This window comes from Orcinus orca, chromosome 5, assembly GCF_937001465.1.
Source record: "Orcinus orca chromosome 5, mOrcOrc1.1, whole genome shotgun sequence".
NCBI classification, from domain to species: domain Eukaryota; kingdom Metazoa; phylum Chordata; class Mammalia; order Artiodactyla; family Delphinidae; genus Orcinus; species Orcinus orca.
This window is the reverse complement of record NC_064563.1, coordinates 138,648,831-138,673,110: the sequence shown is the minus strand read 5'-3', so window position 1 is coordinate 138,673,110 and position 24,280 is coordinate 138,648,831. Positions and strand designations below refer to the sequence as shown.

The following is a 24,280-nucleotide window of genomic DNA, read 5'->3' as shown; positions in this document are numbered from 1 at the left end:
TGAGAGCCACCCTGCTAAGTCCCCTCCTTCTCAAGGTACCGCCCCCATCCCAGAGCTGACCAATGTGGGGTATCAAGGCCCACCCCTTCTGCTCCAATGAGAGTCATCCTGTCTTCAGAACACCCCACAGGACCAACCAGCGAGGCTGCCAGTGGGACCACATGATAGCCCTACTCTCCCTCTACCCAGCCTCTTTTTCTCCCCTCCCCTCCCTCCCCTCCGCTTTCCTCTCATTCCCTGGGTGTTGATCCCAGAAGAACCCCCTAATAAACTTCCTGCACAAGAAGCTCTGTCTCAGAGGATAACTGTTCGGTTTTTGGTTGGTGGGGGGGTTGTAAGAGCAGAAGTGGGGCTCAGCAGACCCTGACAGTTGATCACTGTATGTGCCACGTAATTTCTCCTCCACAGGGTGAATAGTGCCACCACGACCTCCCTCGGGATGGAAGCGCCAGGGCAGCTCAGACTCAAGGGTGAAGTCAGCCTCCGTCTTCCGACAGTTAGTTCAACATAAGAATATTGATCAAACTGTATCCTAGAGTCTTACAAGAGCAGTTTAAAATGCTATCTTCTCAAAATGATCTTTTGAAAAACTATCTTAACAGGCACACCCTGAGAATACCTGTATCTCAGTCTACTTTTAGATCATCTTTCCAACCGTGTCATTGAATACTGGTCGTAACAAAACCCTTCTGTCTTCATTCATCGTAAGCCAGTTTTATAGAAATACGTTAAGTTCTGATTCTCAGTCGTGCTGTGTGCCTCCCTGGTATGGCACAGTCATGTCGCCCTAATGATTGCTAAAGAAACCAACTGTGGTTTGAGCGGAATCTAGGTCAGCCCTATAATAACGTCCCCACCATTCACTTGCATGAGAGTATAATTTCAGGAGTAGAGAGAACATCCTGCAAATGCCCGGGTAGTCACCCGTAGAAATGTGTTGAGCCAGAAAAAAAATAAAGAATTGCTGTGTGAGGAGCGAGGGACACACTCTCTCAATGTATTATTTGGAGTAGATTATGTGACACAGAACATTTTGAGCCACGGGGATATGGATGGGTAAGCTGCTTTGTGCGTACCCCTACCTCTCAGTATCTGGCTCAAAGCAGGTGACTAATCTATTTTTGATGACTTACTAAATTAAGCTAGAGGCCAAAAACTCAGATGCTTTTGGGGTCAGGAGCGACAGGGCCACTGGTATTCGAAAAGCAGGGGCTTAGCCAAGGGTTCAGCCGTTGCCCAACAGACCTCTGGGCCCATTATTGCCTTTTTTTTTTTTTAATCCCAAAGAAACCAGAAATTCTATTTCTATGTGAAACCTCCCAATGTTTAAATGTTGAAAACTAATATTTTTATTTGAGGGGAGGGGGGCTGCCAGTTCACAACCAGTAAACTAACCTGGCCATTCTAGACTTGATGCAAAGGAGGCAGCTCTCACTTTTCAGATGCTCTGGTGCAAAGATGGGTGTGCAAATTTTAAGTCACTTGCCATAAACACCCCAATTTTCCTCATGAACAAAGTTGGCATGATTGTTCTTGCTTTTCATGGTGAAAAGCATGATATCCAATTTGTGGTGATACCTTGTTTGTCCTGTGTTTAGAGTTTATTGTTTGTTAAGTATGTTTTGAATCACTGTGTTACCCGCATGGAGGTGACAGGAGATAGTTCCTCAGGCGACTTATATCAGACTTTTAAATAATCCTCAATGAAGGCAATGTCAGTGTGAAAAGACAGCATATGCAGTGGTGCTGTCAGTAACTTCCCAACAACAGACATGGAAATGGGGCCTGGGGGTGGTAATGGAAAGAGTAGGTAAGAACACGTAATACTTTTCTCTTCTCCCAAACTTGGCAAAACAACGATTTCTGAGCTGAGATCATGAGATTGAAAACTGGGTGTGGATACAAACTCTTCGTAGCCAAGTTATGGAAAACTGGGTTTCACACCTGGTGCTAAAGGTTTACAGAGTTCGGTTTGACCTCATTCTTTTCCCCTTCCTCTTTTTTGACCTTCGACTCTGGTCTGGCCAGTCACTCACCTGGTATTGAGGGGGTGTCTGCGTGCCCCCAGCGCTGTGCCAGGTTCCCTGGGAGAACCTACCAGAACCGGAACAGGATCCGGGCCTGCCTCAAGGCAGCACATATGCCCCCCAGGGTTTTAGTTGTGTCCGTTCTTCTGAGATGAGTATGGAACATAGAATGAGAGGAACAGGACTTTTCTGTCAGCGTTCACACAACAGTGTCGAACTCATCCTTTGAATGTAAAGGGATTTACTGGGTGGGAATGAATCGGTCTGGGGTTGTGAAAGCTGTTTGTAGCTGGAATGGAAGATAACCAGGTCCTGGTGATTGAGGAACACAAGAGCAGCCTGTCACCAGCCCACCCCTGCGCGAGTGTTCTTTTTTTTTATTTAAAGTTGAGTTTTATTAGACCATAGTCTCCCCCAACATTCTGTTTCTTTAGCATTACTGTGTTTTATTTTCTTTTTTTAATAAATTTATTTATTTTACTTATTTATTTTTGATTGCGTTGGGTCTTCGTTGCCGCATGCGGGCTTTCTCTAGTTGTGGCGACCGGGGGCTACTCTTTGTTGGTGTGAGCGGGCCTCTCATTGCAGGGGCTTCTCTTGTTGCGGAGCACAAGCTCTAGGCGTGTGGGCTTCAGCAGCTGTGGCACACGGGCTTCAGTAGTTGTGGCTCGCAGGCTCAGTAGTTGTGGCACGTGGGCTCGGTTGCTCCGCGGCATGTGGGATCTTCCCGGATCAGGGCTCAAACCCGTGTCCCCTGCATTGGCAGGCGGATTCTTAACCATTGCGCCACCAGGGAAGCCAAGCCCCTGCACCAGTGTTCTTGTCCACGTTTTTGTCACTGCAGGATTGGGCCCTGGCTTCAGAACAGCTTCAAAGCAGAAGTGAAAATCAATCATTAAAGCCAAGTGGGTCTGGAAAGGAATAAAGAGAACAATTGAGGATGGATTATTAGGGGGGCTTTGGCCCCAGCTGGCTTTAAATAAATGTTACCTCCCTTAATCCGGGGCTGCTGGTCTTCAAGTCATGAAGTATAGTTTTGATTTGCCTATGGCTATTTCTCCATCTTAAGCATTGCAAATAGTGCATTTCCAAGAAGTGACAGAGGGGGCGGTTAACCTTCATGTACTAGGGAAAGATTGAGATAATAAGGAAAGGGCTGGGATGGGGAGGGTGCGAGGGAGGGAGACACAAGAGGGAAGAGATATGGGAACATATGTATTTGTAGAACAGATTCACTTTGTTATAAAGCAGAAACTAACACACCATTGTAAAGCAATTATACTCCAATAAAGATGTAAAAAAAATAAATAAATAAAAAGGTTAAAAAATAAATAAATGAAAATAAATTTAAAAAAAAGAGTTAATGGGATTTCAAGTGCACACGGAATTTAACAAACAAGATGAAATCTTGGATGAACTGTGACCTCTCTTCTAAGGTATCGATTTGAACATGCTTTCCTCCCTACTTTTCCCCAATCAGTTGGTTGTTTTATTTTACTTTATGTCATTTCTTTCTTTCTTTCTTTTTTTTTTTGAGGGTGATTGCAGTTTTCCTTCATTTCCACCACAAGCTTTAACAGAGCATGATTGCCATTCTACTAAAACGCGTTTAGCATTTTCACCACTGCTTCCATCATTTGTGGCACTGGTGTCAATAAGCCACTTTTTTTTTTTTTTTTTTAGCGGTACGCGGGCCTCTCACTGTTGTGGCCTCTCCCGTTGCGGAGCACAGGCTCCGGACGCACAGGCTCAGCGGCCATGGCTCACGGGCCCAGCCGCTACGCAGCATGTGGGATCTCCCCGGACCGGGGCACGAACCTGTGTCCCCTGCATCGGCAGGCGGACTCTCAACCACTGTGCCACCAGGGAAGCCCAACAAGCCACTTAAAAAAAAAATTAAGTAATAGGAAGTTCCACATTATCTCAGAAATAGAAATTATTTGTATACTATCTTGTACTATTCTGTGTAAAGTATCAAATGATATTTCAGGCTTTTCCATTTTTTTTCCCCAAAGTATCAAAAATGACCCAGGCTGAAGTTTAGTATTAATATCACTTCTTTTGTGTTATCCTACAGATTCAGAAGATTAATGGTTATTAAACATAAAGGTGATTTTCATTAAAGATGGTTTTCTCAGCTCAGATTTAGAATTCATAGGCATCACCTTCTGTCGTGGGAGACAAGGGCACTCTCTTGTCTAAGGAGTTCTGGTTAGAACCTTCCAAGTCCCACAAAAAAAGGTTATCAGCTTTGTTTTACATTTTCTTTCCTACAAGGCCCCTCTCTGTGGCCGAGCAGATCTTACCAGTAATAAAGCAATTCTATGAGCAGTAAATTCCCGAGCCCACATCTGGCTCTGCCCCGCTCCCCAGCCCATTCCCTGATTACCCTTCAGAGAGAACAAAAATGGAAACGCCTTTAGAAATCAGAAAGAGGAATATCTTCCTGTTCTCTTTCTTACACATGATCGTCACAAAAAAGCAGAAAATTGGGAATTTAATCACCCTACTGCGGAGACAATAGGCCTTCAAACATTTTTGATCATGAACCTCATGGATGAAAGATTTTTGGTACATCTGCCAATAAAAGCATTTTATTTGTAACTTCTATACAAATTCTACTCCCTACTGTGCACCTTATAAAACGCACCCTAAAAAACAGGCATTTAAAAAAGACAAGTGAACATATATTAAATTAAACACGTTCTGCCCAAACGACAAAGGGCTGTCGAGACCCCGGCCGTAGACCCCTAAGGAGAGTCACAAGGCCTCTGGGAGGGTCTGGGGGGGTGAGGCCTCAGAGTCTGGAGCTGGTGGTGCAGTCCCATGCCTGGACATCCTGCGAGCCACCATGCAGCAAGGACAGAGGAAGTACACCCTGGAATGGGACCAGCACCCGCTGAGCAAACTTGTACCTTTACCACCCCCTGCAATGATAAGGAGGTCTTTGTTCAAACCAGAGGCACTGGAAACCCTCCAGTTAGGAACACAGATGGCCTTGACCCTTTGATGGCTGGTGGATGCTGGCTCTTGGCCCGTCTGAGATGGACCCTCCCTGGTGTAGTCCCTGAACTGCACAAGCATTTATCCGCATCTCCAGGGAGTGGCAGTGGTACCCTCAAGCAGCTCTCACTGTAGTAGGGAGATTGCAAGGCAAGAATATAACTAGGATGCCAGGCAGACTGCACTGAGAGCTGGGGGGTGGGGGGGTGGGGGGAGGTCACAGGGGTTAAAGGAGGGAGAGAACATAAAGTCCGGAGGGGTGCCTCCTGGAGAACGGATGTTTGGTGATGGGCTTTGAAGGATGAATAGAAGTTTGGCAGGCAGAGACTAGGGAGGAGCTGGCTGACAACTGAGGAAAGCAGGCAGAGCTGAGGGCTGCCTAGAGGAGTCATGGGCTCCGTAGTCAGAGAAGGTCTCGTGCCTCAGGGGTGCCATGCCCCCAGCCTGTCCCTTCCCTCTTTTCTGAACCCAGACACTGGAGTGGTTCTGTTGCATGGAAGTTAGTTCATGCCTCTCCTCTGCTCAAAACCCTCTGATACCAGCATGCAAGCCAGAGACCTTCCAATGGCTCAAGGTCTCGCGTGGCCCTGCTCCCAACCACTTTCTCCACGTCCTTCCTCTACAGCCATTCTGAGCCTCCTGCTGGGCCTGGACATGCCAGGGGCCTTTGTGCCTTCTGATCCCTGGCCTGAGATGCTGTTCCGAGCATCTCACGGTTCACTCCGCCACTTCCTTCGGGTCTTGATGTACCCACCTGTCATCTTCTCAGGGACGCCTTCCCTGGCTAGTCTTCCTTCCTTCCTTCCTTTTTCTTCTCTCTCTCTCTCTGTCTTTCTCTCTTTCTCCTTTTCCCAGCTTTTCCTATCCCTCATCTCTGCCTTATTCCCAGCACTTACCACTATCTAAACACACTATATGTTTTACCCACTTATCTCATTTCTTTTTCCTTTTTCCCATCTAGAATGTAAGCTCCATGAGGGCAGAGGGTTGTGTCTGTCTTCATCTCTGAACCCCCAACACCTGGAACTGTGCTTGGGTGAAAGAACAAATGGGTAGATAGATGCATGGATCGACACATGGATGAATACCAAGTGAAAATCTTCCCCTTTAACCTACAGAGCAATGGGAAGTCACTGAAATCTTTACAGTAGGAGAGGAACGTGATCAAGCTCAGCTTCGGGAAGTTTTATGTTGTGGGAATTACGCACTATTTTGGAGCAGTAAGAAATTGGCCACAGCTGCCTGAGATGGTGTGCAGGAGTGCCAGGTGGAGGATGCTACAGAGAACCTAGAGACCCCTCTATTGACCAGTGGGGCACGTAGGAGAGGAAGCCATCCAGGATGCCAGAGGGACTGAGAGAATGGAGATGGGGAAGTACCAAAGGGCACTGCTGCGAGGCAAGCATAGTTCCATGGAATCTGCAGTCAAAGGATCGGGGTGAGTCCTGACTCCTCAACCCAGTGAGGCCCTCTGAACCTCAGTATCCTTACCGACGAAATGGGAACTAGAAACACAACTAACATGCATCAACCACGGATTGTGTTTCAAGCACTATACTGGGCACTCTGCCTATGTCAGATTGTTCAATCTTCACTGCAACTGGGAAGTTGATATTAACCTGGTTTCCAAGTGAGAACAAGAAGTGTCCCCTCAGTTAATAACACCTTTTAGACTGGGAAGTGATAAAGATGACTCAGAGGCCCCTGTGTACAGTAACTTAGGTTGGGGGAACAATGCTCCACATTATAAAGGGAAGGGTTACGAATATTAAATAACAGTAAAGCTATCCCATTATCTCAGAAGCTAAAAGCTCCGTTAAAACACAAGCTTAATTGGCATTCAAGATAAACTCTCTGATACCTTTGATCTCAGTCGGGTGTGCCATTTTCCCTCCCAGGAGATCTGCAGATTTCTTCTTCGCTCAGCTTTGATTTGCACAGCAAAGTCAGAACTCGGTTTCTCTCTGTGGTCATTCTGTAGAAGGCTTCACTGGTGGCACGTTCTTGGCGTAGCTGTAAACTCCTTGGGGTTTATAATGGGCGTGCTGAGGTCATCCTCTCTATGCTTTAAGAGCGCTGTGATGGGAATGATGGATTTCGACATCAACCTCAATTGTTCCTCACTGAGAATAGAAACTTCTTAATGAACATTTGCTCTCACTGCTTGGAACCACAGGAAGCAAATGCAGGTTGAAGAGATTCATTTAAGATGTTTAATGGCGCGAATGGAAGAAATGCAAAACATCTAAAGCTTTCAGCGGACTCAAGCATTTCATTTCTTCTCTAACTTCCGGTTTCTGTTTCACTTTTTTTTTTTTTTTTGCGGTACGCGGGCCTCTCACCGCTGTGGCCTCTCCCATTGCGGAGCGCAGGCTCCAGACGCGCAGGCTCAGCGGCCATGGCTCACGGGCCTAGCTGCTCCGCGGCATGTGGGATCTTCCCGGACCGGGGCACGAACCCGCGTCCCCCGCATCGGCAGGCGGACTCCCAACCACCACGCCACCAGGGAAGCCCCTGTTTTACTATTTTAAGTGCAATTTTTAGTATGCTTTTCAAGAGTTCTAATGAGACGTTGCTGTGGGCCCTGCTTTCTTCAAATCACTCACATCCAACTTGCAAACAAGAATCAAAAAAGTACTTGCCTTTCAAACCACAAGGGATAGACAAATACCATAGGACGTTTAGAAGTGCAAGTTCATGTCTAATAGACGTGCAGTCGAAGAGTGGACATTCCTAGCAAGAACTGTCAGGTGAGCCGATAAAAGGAAGGCCCTCTGGGTTCAGGGACAGGTGTCTGTCCCCTTGGCCAGCCGGGGCTTTGGAGCACCACGAAGGGTCCATGCTCCGTACCTCTCACGCTGCGGGTAGCCTGTGTTATTGGACCCTAGGTGCCATCTCTCTCGGGTACACTTTGTGACCCGGTGGTTTTTGCCAGCCTCCAATCCAGCCTCCCGACAGTCGGCCACAACTTTGAGCCCCTTTCTCTGATCTAGAAATGGAAGCACTCAAGTTCCCTAAATATTCAGATAGAGCTTACCATCAATTCAAAGGCACGTACAGAATTGCATGTTTTGGGAGGCTTTCTGGACAGCCTAATGAAAGATCTATCATTTATCATTTATTTCTAGGAGCAAAGACAGCTGAACCATCTTTTTTTTTTATCCCATCCGCATTAATGAAACCACAATTGTAAATTTGGGTGAGGTCAGTGCTGTTGTCTCAGATGAACAGAAATGTTCCAGATTTGCCCACACGACTGAGTTGGAGCTTCATGTCATGAGTTTTACTAGGATGAGGAGATGGTGAAATTAACCTCCTCTTCCTCGTCTGATCTCCTTTTAACCCTTATTCGCCAAGGTGGACTCCAGGAGAAAGAGAAAAGGAGGGACAGCCGCTCCAGAGGAGTGGAATGCACTTCTGTGCCTTCTACCTCCCGTGCCTTTCCCCTTGGCCTCCCATACCCCCACTGCCACCCCCAGGCCACCACCAAAGCCTGCATGTGCCTCCAGGGTACGCTGCAGGCTGTGCACGGAAATGCAGCCAATCCCAGGGCAGAGTTCCCGGAACCAAGCACCACCCAATGGACCACTTCCTCTTGGCGTTTGATGCATGCCATACTATCTCACAGCGTTCGAAACTCTTCTAGAACACATGCACTTAGATCTCTTGGGTTGGCAGTTACGGGTAATTTGGCAAAGCAAACACCATAACTGGTCTCTTGCATAACCCTACAGCTGGCAGCAGGGCACCATCCATGGAGATTAAGCAGTGCTCACTCATGCAAGAAGACTTCGCATTTCCTTTTATGGAGGGATAAATGCTCTGGTTTGTTCTTTCCCATTGCATATATTCTTTTTATTATTGGCTGACTTTAATGCTTCTTTGTAGTTAATTTTTAAATGTGAATAGCAGGATTCCACTTAATTTTTGGAAGCTTAAGAGGTGTCCGCCTCTAGACTAGAGAATGTTTTTATAAATAATGAGACTGCATTTAGGTGATACTGAGTAGGAAGGACCTAGGACTCACACTGCCATAGGGACCTAAACTAGCAAAGTACTTGGAAGTTCAAAGACTTGCAGCCTTTTAATGGGATTAACAAATACATACGACTATATATAAGAGAGAACCAACAAGGACCTACTGTTTAGCACAGAGAACTACACTCAATATCTTGTAATAACCAATAAGGGAAAGGAATCTGAAAAAGAATAGATATAGATATGTATAACTAAATCACTTTGCTGTACACCTGAAACTAACACAACATTGTAAATCAACTATACTTCAATTTAAAAAGTAATAAAGTAAAAAGTTGCAAAAAAAGAGTTGCAGCCTTTTCACAGAACTGGCATCCTGACACCCAGTGTGCTTCTCCAAGACCCGACATCTTACCTGAAAAAACGCCAACTGAACTAACTTTTCAATTGTAGTGTACATTCTTTCTATTTCTTCTTCCTTTCCTAATTAAAGCAAAAACAAAAACCTTCAGTCTATGAGTCTCTAAGCAGACAACCTCTGAATGTTTCTTTTCTCAGCTTCAGAGGCTAGATCCTCTAAAATATTTTTGTATCTTTTCCCGAATTTAGCAGCTATTAGAAAATGATCAACGTGCTGCATATTCCTGGTTCTCAAATTACAATAATAAAGTTTTCCAGTGAAAATCCTAGGATCTCTTCTCCCATTCTCACTGTGAAATACAAGTGGGAATTAGGACATTCCTCCAATAAAGTTTAATTAGAAAAAAAAAAAAGACTTCATTTCAAAATGAAGTCCACTTTTTCTTTAAAAGCAGGGTTCATTGACCAAGACTGATTTCAAAATGTTTTCTCTAATACCCCAGCATCTGAAACTTTGATTTAAGTGTTCAGGAAATTACAGGGATCAAACGACTTGCCAAGACTTCGGTTTCCAGGTTTCTCCAAGCCTTGAGAGTTCCCTGGAGGCTAATTACTGTTTACTGCTGTAGACCTTCCTCCTGTTCCTCTGTCACATTTTCCATCTTAAGAAGGGTCGTCCCATTCAGCCGAGGAGCCTGGTGACCGAGTGGCTGAATGGAATTACTACCAGTGGAAACTATGCTGCAAGAGGGGTAGATAAAGCAGCTGCACAGCAAACCTCGGCAGTTTTTTCCATCCTCCCCAAGCAAAGTTAATTAACATAGGGAAAATGACTAAGGTGTTGACGTCACCTCTTTCCAGTAGAAACTTACACTCTGTCTCTGCCTGCCTGTGAGCAAGTAGGACTTGACTCAGGAATTTGGTGTCCAAACAGGATGCTCTGGAAGCGGTGCTTTTTTTCCCGGTGGGGGCTGGACCTCGGCGCTTTATAAGTGAGGGCTCGAGAAAGAACCTACAGCCTCTGGTAAAGGAACCTTACTTGGGGCTTGACCGCGGGAATTGCAGCTTTCTCTGTAAAGAAGCAAGATGCACTTTAGAAACTTTAACTACAGTTTTAGCTCCCTGATTGCCTGTGTGGCAAACAGTGAGATCTTCAGCGAAAGTGAAACCAGGGTAAGGCTTCTGATATAATGTGATTTTTGAGAGTTTTGAAACTATTATGTTAATTGGGACTATTAGCTGAAATACTTGGTGGGGTATGTGGCTGTCTTGTGGGTTTGGGGGTTTTGAAATACATCCAGAATGCTTTGAGCCTTAAAATCAAAAGGTGTTGCCTGAGGAATTAACTGTGAAGGAATTTTTAAAGCTCTCAATATTTAAAAGCATCTGTGTCCCTTGACCAGTTAGTAAGGGAGGGTTTGGCGTGGTGTTTTTTCATTCTGTGTGGGTTCTATCAATAAGTAAACTTTTGGAGGGAGGACTTTTCTGACAGTGAACAGAATGTTTCACTTTGACATTTAGAGTTCAGGATACATTGATTTTTATCTCAGGAAATCAATACTGGAAAGATATTTGAATGTTTGCAGGAATTACAAGGGCCTGTCTTCAAGTTTCCAGATTTCTCTAGCTGGAGAAAATGCAGCCATAGCAAATAAATAATAAAACTGGATACATAACTTAAGTGTGGGATGAGTATACCTCCTGGGAAGCAGCTCTCATTGATGGTTATTAATATAATTAGTAATTTTAATTACTATGCTTTTCTTCTTCATTTGATTAAAATGTAAGATTTTCATCAGTAGCTACGAAGCTATCTAATTGATCTCTAACAATATTATATATGAATGACTTCTGTATGTTCTGTTTGGGGGGCGGTGATCACGTTATACCTTTATACCCAAAGCCCTACTGAGACATCAGAAGGTTTCTTTTTTTTTTTCTAATCAAATTTAACTCCATAACTGTGTACAATGCTTGCAAGCTGGGACTAGTTTTTGAACTAGATATTAGAGCATGTTCTACGTGTAAAAGTACTACAAAGTCTATGTATTTAATGTTAGCCTTATATGAGTGAAATCACTGATTTACTTAATTAAGTAGAGATGCCATCCAATAACTATAATTACTAGCTATTGGTTATTGGAACAAATAAGATTATTTTATAAGAGAATACTAATAACATAATAGCAATATGAAATTAACAAGATAGTGTGGGTTCTCTTGGGTTCTGGTCCTAAGCCCTGACTTGTATTCTAAAAATATTCAGCAAAGTCATCTCTCTTAAATTATGAATGATAACTTTAAAACTAAGCAGTTGGTCACAGTGCCTATGGATGAGGTCCTGTGAAATTCCAGATCTGCGCAGACACCCTTACGCCCCAGACTTGCCCCGTGCTCGGGAGGGGTGGAGAACAAGCCACGTGCAGCCAGATGAAATCGCAGCTGAAACATCTGCTGTGCATTCTTTCTCATTCTTTGCCTCTGCAACACCCCTCGTGGGAAAGTCACAGACATTTCCATCAACTAAAGAGAAGCTGGCGAATTCGAAGAGAGAACGGTTGTGAGCTGTTCCCACTCCCCCTGAGCCACCTGCCTGGTGGAGACACCAGCCAGCAGGGAATGCAGGACCTGCCTACAGCCCTGCCCTGGGGACCAGGCACTGACCGACAGGAGGGCCCCTCCCCTCCCCCGCTTTCTAGCCATGAATATCCTCGAAGATGTTCTCCCTTCTTGTTGGGAATCCTCTCTCCCCTCTGCAGAAGCACCGTGCTCTGCATAGGTCTCCAGGGTACTTGTGGGCTCCAGGGCCTCCCCTTCTCACCAGTCACCTGGGTGGAGGGCATGCTGCCCCATCTGGGCTCTCACCGTCTGCCATCCCACCCCCATCTGCCTCTCACCATCCTCACAGTTTAGTCTGAAAAAAGATTCAGAAAGTTCGGTGACTAAAAGTCCCTGCATAATCTTCCTGGAAGTTTCAAGACTGTCCATCACCTCCCTCTCTGGTCAGAAAGGTTTCAGTGGCCTCCCAGGTCCCCCCAAGGGCACCCGCACCCAGGACCCCGCCAGGGGTCGCTCCCTAGAGCTATTCCCAGGAGCTGATGAACGCTCTCGTGAATCTAGGCTTTTAGTCCTTGAACTTGGGCATTTCAATTCTAAGAGCTCATGCTGTTTCATAGTGTTCACTAGCTCTTTCAACACTAGAGCTAGATCTGTACATATATTAAAGCCAGAGTGCAGAAATGGGTTCATTGGCAGAATGTTAATTTTTGAAACCACTACTATTTTAGAGAGTTAAAACGTAACAGATTGAATGGGAAAATAATAATGGGAATTTTTTAAAAACTGCTTCCTTTACATTAAGAAATGCAAGCCTTTTCATTAACTTCATTAGTTACCAATTCAATAATAATGTGGTTTTTTTTTTTTTTTGAAATTATCTCCAGTGCTTTTAAGTCCAAAAGCAATATCTGATGGACAAAGCAATGCCCTGAGCTGTGTGGTGGGATTGGAGCTCACTAGATTGGGGGAGGTCACAGGACAATAGGGTCTGGCAGGCCAGAAGGGTGACAAATGACCAAATGAAAATGTTCCTTCTACTTTTAAAAAGAATGTTTCCGTGACTGTAAGAAGTGTTGAAGTATTGGTAATTTTTCAGCTGATTAAATGAATTTAGTAAATCGTACATTCTTACTTTTGTATAAAATCACGTATATTAAATTAAAAGGGCAGAATCTCCCCAGAGGAGAAAGGTGGGTTCTCTTTCTTCTCTAAGAAAAAAGTTGGAAGTTCTTGACATGATTAATAATTTGGTTCCTCCATAAGAAATGTAATGAAGTCATCCAGTCAAAGGTCATATGCAGGTAAATTTCAACTCCTTTTATTTTTACTTTTCAGGCCAAATTTGAATCCCTCTTTAGGACATATGACAAAGATATCACCTTTCAGTATTTTAAGAGCTTCAAACGAGTCAGAATAAACTTCAGCAACCCATTATCTGCAGCAGATGCCAGACTCCAGCTACATAAGACGGAATTTCTTGGAAAGGAAATGAAATTATATTTTGCTCAGGTGAATCGAGTTCATTGATACCCATCCTTCTCCCTCCTCCCTCCCACCCTTAAAAGTAGCTTAGACATGCATTACGTATAGGTTGATTTAAAACTCCAAGAAATCATCTTGAGAAGGACAAGATTCATACTCGAAATTTTTCATGTCACCTATTTTAAGAAGACATCGGGGTGTATTTGAAAGTGCCCTCAGAGATGACCTTCTTGAGTTGAGTGATGAGGGGAGAAAGAGAGCCTTTCCTGACTCAGGAAGGTGGAGGACCGCAGGGTCGTGGGCGTGGCTACCCTTGACCCACCCCCGCACCCCCACCCCCACCCCCCGGGCCAGAGCGGTTCGGCTCTGCGCTGGGTCCCCGCAGCCCGCTCACTCCTGGAGAGCTGGTATCTGCAAGCCCGCCCTGCGCATCAGCACGGGGCTGCCAGACCCGGCCTGCAAGGAAAAAAAATGGGTTCGCCAGGCAGGTAGCAAATGCTAAGAAATACTTCTGGTAAGCGGGGGTCCCGGCCCCAGGGCATTCCCGGGAGCTGTGCGGCGGGTTTGCTGTTTCTCCTGCATCACCCTTCCTGCGTCCCCCAGCAACTGCCTTCTAGGTAGCTCACAAAGTTCCATTTGATGATGTTACCGGAGTCTAACAGCTTGGCAGGGGGCGGGGCAGGGGCTCTTCGGACGCTTCTCCCTGGTGAAAGAGACCCCCATTGGGGCCCTGAGTTCCCCTTGCCAGTACAGGAGCAGGTCCTGTAGAGGGGCTTCCTGACCTTGCGCGAAGGTGAACTTGCCCTTCCAGGGTAAATGAGAGCCGGGATACCCTGCCCCATGGTGGTAAGTGCGAGGCGCAGGCTTCAACCTTGGATCCTTAGGGGCAAATTCCCTTCTATATAAGTAATTACTTGGTCTCTCCAAGACTTTTTCTAGTTTGTTAAAGTAAATGCATGTTCATTGTGATTTTTCTGGGGGGGGGGGGAGGATACTAAAGAACAAAGAAAATCCAAACTGGTAACATTTTGATGTAAGATGTCTCCAAACAGCCCTCTAAGCACTGGTATAATTTTTAAGCCCAAACTAGGATCTTGGTCATTGTTCCTTATCATTATTGTTTTAAATATGTATCCTGGAAGGTAGATGTATTTTTCCTTCCTCACTTTTGGCATCTGCTTCAGAGCCCCAGAGGGAGGGAAGCCTGAGAGCGTGGTGGGCAGGAGTCCTGGGTCATCTTAGAGATGTTGCTTAGCCTTTGGAGCTTCTGTGATATGATGTGATGCCACCGTAATATGAGGAGCTGGAAGCAATTGATGCTGAGATCCCTCTTGACCTCAGGGACAGTGCTTTACTTTTCCCATGTTTACTAAAATTATCTCTGTATATTTTCTATCGGTCTAATTCAAGCATAATTACTTGCAGTCCCAGTGCCTGTGAGTCCCTGTCCTGAGAGGGGTCTCTAATCATGTTTGCACCATAATCCAAGTTCCCTTCCCCGCCCTTAGAAACCGTATTGCCATTCACCCTTGGGCTGCACCTGTTCAGCTGTCTGGACATGGGTTTGTCCTTCACACCTGTCTTCCGTAGGCTGCTATTAAGTGCGATTGCTGCTTCAGTTCTTCCCCCGAGGAACACCCACCTGCATTTATCTCTCTCCTCAGACTTTACACATAGGAAGTTCACACCTGGCTCCACCAAACCCAGACAAGCAGTTTCTGATCTCTCCTCCTGCCTCGCCGCCGGTCGGTTGGAAACAAGTGGAAGACGCTACTCCCGTCATAAATTATGACCTTTTATATGCTATCTCCAAGCTGGGGCCAGGTAAGCAGTGTCCTCGGGTGGAGAGGGGGCAAGGAGACGTGGAGAGATTGTGGTCAAGGCAGAGACACGCCTGCAGCAGGAGTGGCTGCGACCCCATTGCTCTTTCCACTTCTCACGTGATCAGTGCCAGTGTGTGTTGTGAACTGTCTCTATTTGCTTTCTTCTGAATCGAAGTAACCCATGCCCCGGGGTGGGAGCGTGCACGCCTGCCTCTTACTTCATCCATTAGGAAAGCATGCACGCTGGTCCAGGGGACCAAGTACCATGACCCCTCTGGGCCGCATCATGTGAATCCATCCGCTCACCCGCTGAGCACAGCCGGTGTGAGGGACTCAAGACCCGGCCTCACGTCCTGTTGCTCCAGGCGGGGATGAGTGATTGGATTTTGGAAAGGGAAAACAGGCTTTCCCCACTTTTAGACATTTCATTTTTAGTTAAAGTAATTTCATCTATTGATCTCCTTCTCCCCTGACCTTTTGAATGTGTGAGGGAACAGAGACCCATAGATCATAGTGGAGAAAGAGCCCCAGTCATGAAGCCCAATAGGGAGGGGTGCTCCCCTAGTGAGCTTGCCAGGGAAAGAAGAGGTTCTGGTCCTCAGAAGGAACAAAGGTGTGAGCATTTAGGAAGAAAGGTACTCTGGCCTCAGGCTTCTCATCCAGAAAATGGGTATTACTGGGTGGAGTAGTAAACGAGATCATCGTGTGAAAAGCACTTCATATAGTGCCTAGCTTGTGGGCAGCACTCAAAACATGTTTTCTGGAAACAGTACCATGTTGGAGGTCCCTGTCCTACCTGATAGGGTTTGGGTGAGCTGGCAGGTGCAAGCGGGGTTCTTGGGGGTAAAGAGGTTTGAGCCCCCCTTCTGCCTTATTCGTGGAGCAAATGCAATAAATTCTGAGGCCATCGGCTTTCCCCTTGACCAGCAATCTGGTGTTCCTCTGAGGGGACGGTTTTATTTTCTTGGACCATTAGCCGTTTCACATGGAAAAGGTGACATCTCTGTAAACATCGCTCTGACGGAAAATCCCCCTGTGGTAGAAAGCAAGAATCACATTACTTACTGGTCATCGTGGCATGAAGGTCAAGACGGAAGTGGCCAGCGCTCCTCCTGGCAGCTCCAGGTCAAGGTGTATTAGGTAGCAGAGGGCTGAAACCTCCTGGGATGTTAGAGAAGGGAGGAAGGGGACGTCCACCTGGGGAGAGGCGTCAAACTGCTCCAGAGGCAGGAAGTGATGCTAGCGAGCATTCTTCACACTCTAGAACCTACCACTTCTTTACAGACGGCTTGTTTGAGAAACCCTTCTGGAAAATAGCCATAAGATCAATTTGCCCTTCGTTTACTTAGGGCTTATGACCTTGAATAGTCTTTCTTTCAACAGTTGAAAGATTGCAAAGGTTTTGCAAATATGATCCTGTCCCCGTGCTTTCTGGATTGTGACTCCTCAGCGGGTAGACAGGGGTTTGTAAAGGGGATCGTCACCCACATGTTGAGCGATCTCCCTGGCCCTCCACCTTAGTTCCCCCCACCCCGAGAACGCTGAGGCTCTTCCAGCCGCAGTTACAATAGCATTCCAGTCTCACGCGTGGGGTAGGGAAGAGGCAACACCTTTTTTATGAGTAAAAGCGTCTTGACTGAACCTGATAAAAGTCAGGCTGACGGAGAGCAGCAGGACACTCCTGGTTCAAGGGGTTGATAGTTGTGTGAAAAAGGATATGGTGTGGTCAAAAGTGTTTTCAGAACACCTGTTTCAACCAGCACACCTGTGCAGGGCTGTGCAGGGCCTCCCCACGCTTCCTGTCCCTATCGTGGGCTCAAGAGGTCCTTTCCTAACGCCTTTATTCATGCACCGTCTTTTCCTGAACGGGTGCTCCTTGCGCCACACCGGGGAAGTCCTCTGGGTAGCTCAGAGGGCCTGGTGAACATGCTAAGTATAATTAAAAAATACACTCCTTCCATACCTTCCATATGCCTGGACTCAGAGTGTTTGATTGAAAGCTGAGTCATTTACGGTGGTGAGATATAGAATGAGGCACCAAAGAAACACCAATCCAGAGTGTGGCTGCCTGTGGCCCTCAGTCCCCATCGGATGCCCACGGAAGCCTGGCCGAGCTGACCCCTACGTGCGCATCCGTTTGCTCTTTTGCTCTTTGACCCTCGGGTCCTTGCCTGAGTTACCCTGCAATTATTTTCTTTCCCTAGGGGAAAAGTATGAATTGCACGCAGCGACCGACACCACTCCCAGTGTGGTGGTCCACGTGTGTGAGAGCGACCAGGAGAACGAGGAAGAAGACGAGGTGGAAAGAATGAAGAGACCCAAACCCAAAATTATCCAGACCAGGAGGCCGGAGTACTCGCCCGTCCACTTAAGCTGAACTGGCACCCGGACGAAGTGTTCTGAATCATACTCACGAGAAGGAATCTTTTACTGTGGAAGCGGCCCAGTCACAACTTTGGAGACGGCAGCCTGTGACCGCTGTGGCAGAAATTCCATGTTGCTCAGAAGAGAATCGAGGCTTTGTCTTCTGGTTCTAACGCTGCGCATCAGTCAATGTTCATGGCTCCTGGGAATGTCCTGAGCCAATCACTGCGTTTGGGGTGATTGCACAAGGACTTCTGGGAACGTCTCGAGAAAACCAATAACGATAGTGTTTTGTACTTGTTCTTTTCTGGTAGGTTCTGTTTTTGCCAGGGGTAGATTGATCAGTGGGTCCAGGGAGAGCCTTCTGTTTCTAACCAGCCTACAAGGTAGACTCTCTCTCCCGGTAGGAAAAGGTACCACGTGAAGCCATAAGGTGTCTGGTGCAGAAAGGTTGTGAAGACAGCAACGCAATGTGGAAACTGTAGTGTCTCATTTTTCCCCCTCACGTTCTAATGTTTGTGCATGTGTATTACTGATTTTCAGAACTAACCTTTGGTCGTATATAGAGTTATGCCATTGTTGTTTTACATCTTTGGGGAAGATAGGAAAGCGTTTGCAAAATCTGTCACCTTTCCAGATTCAATGACTGTCTTTGCAACAGCACACACAGGGGGATTCTACCGGTAATACACCCACTCAGCATCCTATTTGATGCGACCTAGAGCTTGTGCTTTTGCAAAAGAAGTCGATCTGAAATTCCTACATAGCGTTTCGCTTATAAAACTCAGAAAAGAGCAGTTTCACTGCCAACTTTTAGTGGGTGAGAAATTTTAGTGTAGATGTTTTAGGTCAGACAATAAATGGGTTTCATTTATTTCTTTTACGTGGTGGTTTATACATATGAATCACAGCCAAAACCCTTTTTGGGGGGAACTTTCAGTTGAGATCATTGATTTTTTTTTAACCCCACTGAAACATCAAGATAAACTTGTAAATAAAGCTGATAGCATATATTCATACCTGTTGTGCCCTTGGGTGAGAAATACGGCCGTGGAAGACTAGTGTAAGATGTATTAACCTCCCTGTGAATCGTATGTTATAGAAAATGCCTTTCAGCTATTTGACAGGACCTGAATTCAAAGCATGTGAAGTGGACAGTAGATGCGTGGTGGTATGAGAAGGATGCAGTGCCTTTCCCCATTCATTCCTGACGGAATTGTCACACTAGGTTAAATGTTTGTAATTTTTTTCTAGTTGTCATGTGTGTGTCTGGTCAATAGGTATTCTATTTTGGCCTTACAATACCATAACAAGGTTTGTCCTTTTGAAATACCTAATGCCAAGTAACAATGCATGCTTTGGAAATGTGGAAGATGGTTTTCTTTAAGAAGCAAAGGTATGTGGCTGTTCCTATCAAGACATTGACTGAATGTTCTCAAAACCCTGTTTACAGTACTTGGTGGGGGGTCGGGGCAGATGAGGGAGAGACCATTGCATAGCTGTTCAAGTGTCCCTAGTTAAGTGCTTTTAAACTGGAGAGGCTAACCTCAAGATATTTTTTTTAACTGCATTCTATAATAAATCAACACAATATGCTCTTTACGGAAAAGTTACCTGGTTTGTCATTTTATTTCTAATTGTCAACCTGTGCACCCTTTGAATTCTGCAGTCTCAGAAGGACGCATCCCTTCATCAGTTTGAGTTTGGAAACTCCCAGATCCTTGCTGTGATTCACAGAGGGTCAACCACACTAATGCTGCATCACCTAGGAAAGGGGAAAATGGAGAAAACTGAAATCAGAAGTCTGAGTCTTTCCTTTGTTCAGGGAGAGGATACTCTGATGAAAACCCTTTTCGCCAGCAGACCCACTAAACGACAATCTCTCTGATTGTTCATTTAAGGAGTTTTCTTTCCTGTTAGAAAAGATGCCCATGGAAGATTCTAAGTTACAAAGGCCAGTTATGTTCAGAAAATCTGTCTGTAAGCCTCCTCTTTGAATCTCACCTGGAACTCTTATTACAAATGGTGGTGAACTCCCGGCCAGCCCCCAAAGGCCTAAACAACCCCATGTTTATTTGCCGAACTAGAGCAAATGTTGTTAATCTTCATCGAGATAGGCATCAGGCATTTTTCCATGAAAATTCACTTGCTCCTCTGTTTTCCTTGTACAAGCAGCCTCATTCTGTCATTCCCCAACAGCATTTGCATATTTTAAATTCATATACGTTTGAGGTTTAAACATGTTGGAAAATCCACATTTCCACCACATTTCCAACAATCTGATTGTTGAGGAGATTCACTAATTAACCACGGGGGTGGGGGGAAGGGCTGTTATTTGTCATCATGTTGAATAACTAGGAGCCCCTGCAGAGCAGAACTGAATTGGGAAGTGTGCTGGTCCAGGATCCTGTTTCATAAATAACCCTGGAGGGAGTTCCCTGGCGGCCTAGTGGTTAGGATTCCGGGCTTTCACTGCCGGGGCCCAGGTTCAATCCCTGGTGGGGCAACTGAGATCCCACAAGCCACGCGATGTGGCAAAACAAAACATACCATTAATAACCCTGGAATAAAGTCGAATTGTGTCAGTTAATGCAGATTTCCAACAGTTCCCCTTACACCACTGGGGAAATACAGGTGGCTGGTCCCACTGCCCGGGAAGCCGTCAGACCCTAGAGTAGAAATCACAAGTCAACAAACAGCCTCACTCCTGATGGACGATGTCTGATGAGTGGTTCTGTGGCAGGTACAGCCTCACCTGAAATTCCAAAGCCAATAATGCTCACAGTCTGGTTACCTGGCCGATGATTATGAAGGGCCCCAAATCACGCATGCTTGAGTGCCCGGGACTCAAGCATCTCGCTAGCCCTGCTAGCGAGAGGGCTCAGTAAAATGCAGAACGACAGACACAGACAGGCAGAATCACACGGGACGCATCCTTTGCCATTGATTGGTTGTGTTCCTTAAAGAGATTTTCATAGACTATATTTCTCATCTGATGATAAGTAGCTTGGAGCCATCCATCCAAGAAAAGAAAATCAGCCCCTCAATGTATGCTACATCCAAGCAAAGGGAGGTAAATGATGAGAGAAGTATACATTTCGTGTGGCTATTAATACTCGGGCTATAAACATTGACTTGCAGTCAGCAAGCATTTAGGATTTTTTTCATGTCCAGAATCTTGTGAGAATTAGTGCCCGCAGGAGATGTGGGTTTTTGGAGAGCTTTAATTTTAGGGGAAATTGTACAGAACTCACTACCAACTAAATAGATTTTCTCAAATGTTCATTGCAAAGGATTAAATATACTATACAGGCATGTTATGATCAAAAGTGCATCGGCAGTTGGGGTACGTCATATTTTACAGCATTTAAAGAATCCTGTGGAATATTTGCATTAAGTGCCTATCAAGTAAAGTTCATCTAAAGGTCAACAATTCAGATGGAAATTACATAAAGAATTTACCTTAAAATTATCTGAGAAGAAGTTAGGATATAATAAGAAATACATTTTTTTCTTCTCCAATTCTCGTGTCTTCTGATTCTAAAGTAGGACATGTAGGGAACTTTTTTTCAAGTATGCCGCCACGCTTGGCAATCTTTAATTCACATCTGAAATTCTCACTCTCGTGACTCACCAAAAGTTACACGGCAATCAGGTAGATGGATTTTATTCTCACATATCTCACTTTCTTCAGCACTCCCTCCCGCTGTTCGTGAAAGGTCATTTTAATCATGACTACGTTTATGAAAGCCAGAGAAGATTATTTGGAAGTGACTGAGATGCGGTCCCTACATGCACCGTTTCTCCTTCTTTCAAGATTCTGATTAGGGATCGGATGACCATTCTATACAGCGACTGACAGCCAAGCCGCTCACAGCTTACTGTAGCCCCTGCTCACAGCTGTATCTTGCAAGGCTATCAAGAACGCCCCTCCTGGCTGACATTCATATTCTGGTCATGTGGAATTTGCAGTGTTTCTAACTCACTCTGTTCTGTCTTCCCTGTGCTCCACTGAGATGTTCCCTAAAACATCCCACTGCCCCAGCCCCGCCTGGGCTAACTCCACGATGATGTGTATACCATGAGAAACGTCCCATGTCTGCCCTACTCACCTCTGTCTGAATCACTAGCAGCTACCACTGTGCCCAGCCTGCAGTGCTCAATAAATGTTCCTGAAATAATTAGCCGACTCATTGATATTTGTCCTACGTCTCCACCATTAATGTCACTTCCCCTGAGAATCCCTCCCAGCTACTCCTGCTATGTCACCCATTGTGTCCCATACTTCCCTGTTGTAGTATGCATTGCCTTTTTAGCATAATTGTTAAATTGTCTGTCTTCGCTGTTAGAACATAAATCAAGTGGAGATGGGATTCCTGGTGGCCTTTGGCTCAGAGCAGACATTCAAAAAAAGTTGGATGGATGGACAGGTGGGTGGGTGAATTGGTAGATGAATGGAATGGATGAATGGATGGATGGATGGAAGGATGGATGAATAGGTGGGTGATGAATGGATGGACAAATGGATGGATGGATGGATAGATGGATGGATGGATGGATAGGTGGGTGGGGGGGATGGATGGATGGATGCAGATTTCAGAGGATGAAGAGTGAAAAGGTCACTGAGAAAAAATAGAAAAATAATAAGGCATGTTTCTCTCTCCTTAGTCAGTAGAGCCAATAATCAGCTCAGTGCTTTAATTCAACAAAATGCCAGGCTGCTAGAGCAACAAGAATGAAAGAAGGGCTTCCCTGGTGGCGCAGTGGTTGAGAGTCCGCCTGCCGATGCAGGGGACACGGGTTCGTGCCCCCGTCCAGGAGGATCCCATATGCCACGGAGCGGCTGGGCCCGTGAGCCATGGCCACTGAGCCTGCGCGTCCGGAGCCTGTGCTCCGCAACGGGAGAGGCCACAACAGCGAGAGTCCTGCGTACCGCAAAAAAAATAAGAAAAAAAAAAAAAAAAAGAATGAAAGAGAAAGAAAAGGAGACATAATTGTGTTGGAGTAAAGCAATAGATGAGAAAAGAAGAAACTTTGCTTTTAAATTTTCTTTTCAGAACAGATTGATTGGCTAGAGGATGAGTGACTAGAAAGGAGCATCATGGAATTTTTCAGAATGATGGAAATGTTCTATATCTTGATGGAGGAACACAGTAATAACAGCAGTAACAACACCACAGTAGTAGTAAAACAAGTTTATACATTTGTCCAAAACGGATCAATCTGCATACTTAAAATGTGTGCATTTTGTTTTATGTAAAGTATGCCTCAATAAAGTTGATTTCTTTTAAAATCAGGATAAAGGAAAATATTTAAATCTTAGACAATGGACAAAAGTTGGGGGAAGGTCTTAATTCTCATTCTATCCTTGTAAAAACATTTTTCAAGTGTATAATGCTTTCATAACATTCTTAGAACACAGTATTATACAGCAAGGCAAAGCAGCTTCCCAGATTAGAGTGTGAGCATTCTGATTAATCTCTTCTAGAAGACCTTGATATGTCCATGACAATCTGTTAACTTTAAAAAGTAACCTGGGTCATAGTTCTTTCCCTAAAGTTTAATATATGACTAATTTTTCATATGTTCAGAACCAACCAATTACTACTTCAAGAATATATTCATCCATGGGACTTTGCCGGGGGCGCAGTGGTTAAGAATCCGCCTGCCAATGCAGGGGACACGGGTTCAATCCCTGGTCCGGGAAGATCCCACATGCCGTGGAGCAACTAAGCCTGTGCGCCACAACTACTGAGCCTGTGTTCTAGAGCCCGCGAGCCACAACTACTGAGCCCATGAGCCACAACTACTGAGCCCATGTGCCACAACTACTGAAGCCCGTGTGCCTAGAGCCCGTGCTCCACAACAAGAGAAGCCACTGCAATGAGAAGCCCATGCGCTGCAACAAAAAGTAGCCCCCGCTCGCCGCATCTAGAGAAAGCCCGTGCGCAGCAACGAAGACCCAACGCAGCCAAAAATAAATAGATAAATAAATTAAAAATATATATACATCCACATGTAATCAGTGGTAAATGAAATTCATTTTATCACCTCTTTAATGTCAATCCACACTCTCATCAGACCTCGGGCAGCAGTGACGTACTGTACCAGGAAAATACATCTGCAATGATGCGTTTGACATTAATGAATTATTAGAAAAAGAAAAAAAGAAACAAACAAAACTGCACTATGTTTCTGCAAGGTCAATTTTATTTCTGAAGCTTCTAAAACATTTTTCCTGCAAATTGTACAAAATGTGCATCATTCTTTTTCTTATAGAAATAAAAATTCAAGCACCATGAATACTGGGCAAATAACTTATAGAAGCTATAGAAGATCCTCAACAACCATTATAAAGAGTGGCTTATATCATATCTGCATGTTGATGCCTTCCAAATCTAGTATTCATATGTGCTTTTATTATAGGATAAGTTGCCAAATAACTTCTTTTAACTGAGTTAACTTGAATTCATGCTTTTCATAAGGTAAAATTAGTCCCAGCTTTAGTTTCTGGTATTTGTGGCAGATCTTGGTGAGTAGAGGTACTAATAAGTAGCTATGTAGCAGATTACACACAGTCCTGCCAGACCCAGGAGACAAACAGACAGGAAAAAGGGGCTTAAAAACCACAACAAGGGGGCTTCCCTGGTGGCGCAGTGGTTGCGAGTCCGCCTGCCGATGCAG

At 45.2% G+C, this 24,280-nt stretch overlaps 1 protein-coding gene across 2 annotated transcripts in view; it reads left to right on the top strand.

Moving 5' to 3' along the window:
- Window positions 1-19,205, top strand: part of RCAN1 (regulator of calcineurin 1) — a 95,882-nt gene extending 76,677 nt beyond the window's left edge. Inside the window, exons 1-4 of one of the 2 annotated variants that reach the window (XM_004264540.3) lie at window positions 10,335-10,541; window positions 13,263-13,436; window positions 15,074-15,233; window positions 17,437-19,205. In XM_004264540.3, the coding sequence (XP_004264588.1) occupies window positions 10,455-10,541; window positions 13,263-13,436; window positions 15,074-15,233; window positions 17,437-17,609 (594 nt within the window). In that variant the 5' untranslated portion in view covers window positions 10,335-10,454 and the 3' untranslated portion in view covers window positions 17,610-19,205. Of the gene's footprint in view, window positions 1-10,334; window positions 10,542-13,262; window positions 13,437-15,073; window positions 15,234-17,436 lie in introns of those variants that run through there. The other variant, XM_004264539.3, reaches the window with a different exon arrangement.
- Window positions 19,206-24,280: the final 5,075 nt, after the last annotated feature.